The 1,943-nt window shown below is 39.3% G+C and overlaps 1 protein-coding gene across 1 annotated transcript; it reads left to right on the forward strand.

Moving 5' to 3' along the window:
- The first annotated feature begins 315 nt into the window (after positions 1-315).
- LOC120215442 lies at positions 316-1,353 on the forward strand. The gene is made up of 3 exons (XM_039213135.1): positions 316-321; positions 417-608; positions 1,045-1,353. Exons 1-3 carry the CDS (start codon positions 316-318, stop codon positions 1,351-1,353), a joined length of 507 nt encoding a protein of 168 aa, XP_039069066.1.
- The last annotated feature ends 590 nt before the right edge of the window (positions 1,354-1,943 follow it).

Consider the following 1,943-nt stretch of genomic DNA (forward strand, 5'->3'; position numbering starts at 1 on the left):
ACGTCAGTTAAAGCCTCATGAGCGCAACTATCCCACTTATGATATGGAGTTAGCTGCCATGGTTTTTTCTTTGAAGATGTGAATACACTGTCTCTACGGAGAAAAGTGTTATATCTATACCGATCATACGAGTATGAAGTATCTACTTACTCAGAAAGAGTTGAATTTGAGACAACGTCGCTGGTTGGAGCTTCTAAAGGACTATGATTGTGCGATAGAGTATCATCCAGGGAAAGCCAATATGGTGGCAACGCCTTGAGCCGTAAGGCGATATTCGATCTGAGAGCCTTGTTTGTAATTTGAGTTTGTTTGATGATGGCGGTATGTTAGCAGAGTTGCAAGTTAAACCCACTTTGGCCGAGGAGATTAAGCTTAAACAAATCCTTGATAGCTCGTTACTTCCCATTATTTAACAGGTTGGGCAGGGATCGAGTTCAGAGTATACTTTGGATCATGATGGTATTTTGTACTTTCACGATCGTTACTGTGTCCCTAAAGCTGATGAGTTAAGACGGGCTATTCTTCAGGAGGCTAATAGTAGTCCTTATTTATGCATCCTGGCGGGGACAAAATGTATAAGAATATCAAGGAGCGTTAATTTTGAACTGGTATGAAGAAGAATATTTCAGATTTTGTGGCGAGGTGTCTAACTTGTCAGCAGGTTAAGGCATAGCACAATCATCCGTTTGGAATGTTATTCAATTAAGATTGCTAAATGGAAATGGGAGCGCATTACGATGGATTTCATTACCGGTCTTCCTCTGACTCATTCCAAAAAGGATTCTGTTTGGGTGATTGTTGATTGAATCACCAAGTCAGCTCACTTTATCCCTGTTCGAATTAATTATTCTTTGGACAAGCTGACTAGATTGTAAATTTATGAGATTGTTAGACTTCATGTGTTCCATTGCCTATCATATCTTAAAAGATCTGAGGTTCACTTCCAGGTTCTGGAAGGCTTTGCACGAGGCTCTAGGTACTTGTTTGAATTTCAATAAAGCTTTTCACCCACAAACTGATGGTAAATCTAAGCGAGTGATCCAGGTGCTTGAGGATATGTTACGAGGTTGTGTAACAGACTCTCATGGTTTTTGGGAAGATTTATTATCCTTAGTCGAGTTTGTTTACAATAACAGTTACATGGAAAGTATTCGCATGGCACCGTACGAGGCTATGTATAGACGTCGTTGTCGTACTCCTATCTATTGGACAGAGTTGCATGATAGAAATATTTTGGGTCCAGAGTTAGTTCGAGAGGCTGAGAATATTGTCAGATTGATTCATGATCGTCTGATAGAAGCGTTCGAAGGAAGAAGTCATATGCAGATCAGCGACGGAAGGATATCAAGTTGAGGTTGGGGATCAAGTTTTTCTGAAGGCATCTCCGTGGAAGAAAGTATTGAGATTTAGATGTAAGGTAAATTGAGCCTGAGATTTATTGAGCCGTATCGTATTCTGAAAAAAGTCAGACCTGTTGTTTATCAGCTTTAATTGCCTCCCCAGCCAGTCGCATTCATGATATTTTTCATGTATCCATATTGAGGTGATATCGTCCAGATCCAAGTCACATCATTCAGGTTGATGAGGTAGAGTTGAGACCTGATTTTTCCTATGAGGAGGAGCCCGTTCAGATTTTGGATCGGGATGAGAGAGTTCTTCGAAATAGGCATATTTTGATGGTCAAAGTTCAATAGAGTAACCGTAGACCCTCAGAAGCTACTTGGGAGATATTAGAGTCAATAGAGGCTCAATTTCGACATCTGTTTACATCATGTAAATTTCAAGGATGAAATTTCTTTTAAGGGGGAGAATTGTCACACCCCGAAATAGGGCCTAAAATTCTCTAAAAAATTTTTGAGGACTAAATTGAATTTTAATTAAATTCGGGGACCAAAGTGAAATTTTGATTAAATTTAAATCCAAATTCAAAAAGCAACTAAAGT

Source organism: Hibiscus syriacus, unplaced genomic scaffold, assembly GCF_006381635.1.
Source record: "Hibiscus syriacus cultivar Baekdansim isolate YM2019G1 unplaced genomic scaffold, ASM638163v2 tig00110118_pilon, whole genome shotgun sequence".
Classification (NCBI taxonomy): Eukaryota; Viridiplantae; Streptophyta; class Magnoliopsida; order Malvales; family Malvaceae; genus Hibiscus; species Hibiscus syriacus.

Coding starts and splice junctions, on each gene's coding strand:
- LOC120215442 (XM_039213135.1), top strand. Junction 609..1,044: donor GGAGCGTTAATTTTGAACTG/GTATGAAGAAGA, acceptor CGAGTGATCCAG/GTGCTTGAGGATATGTTACG.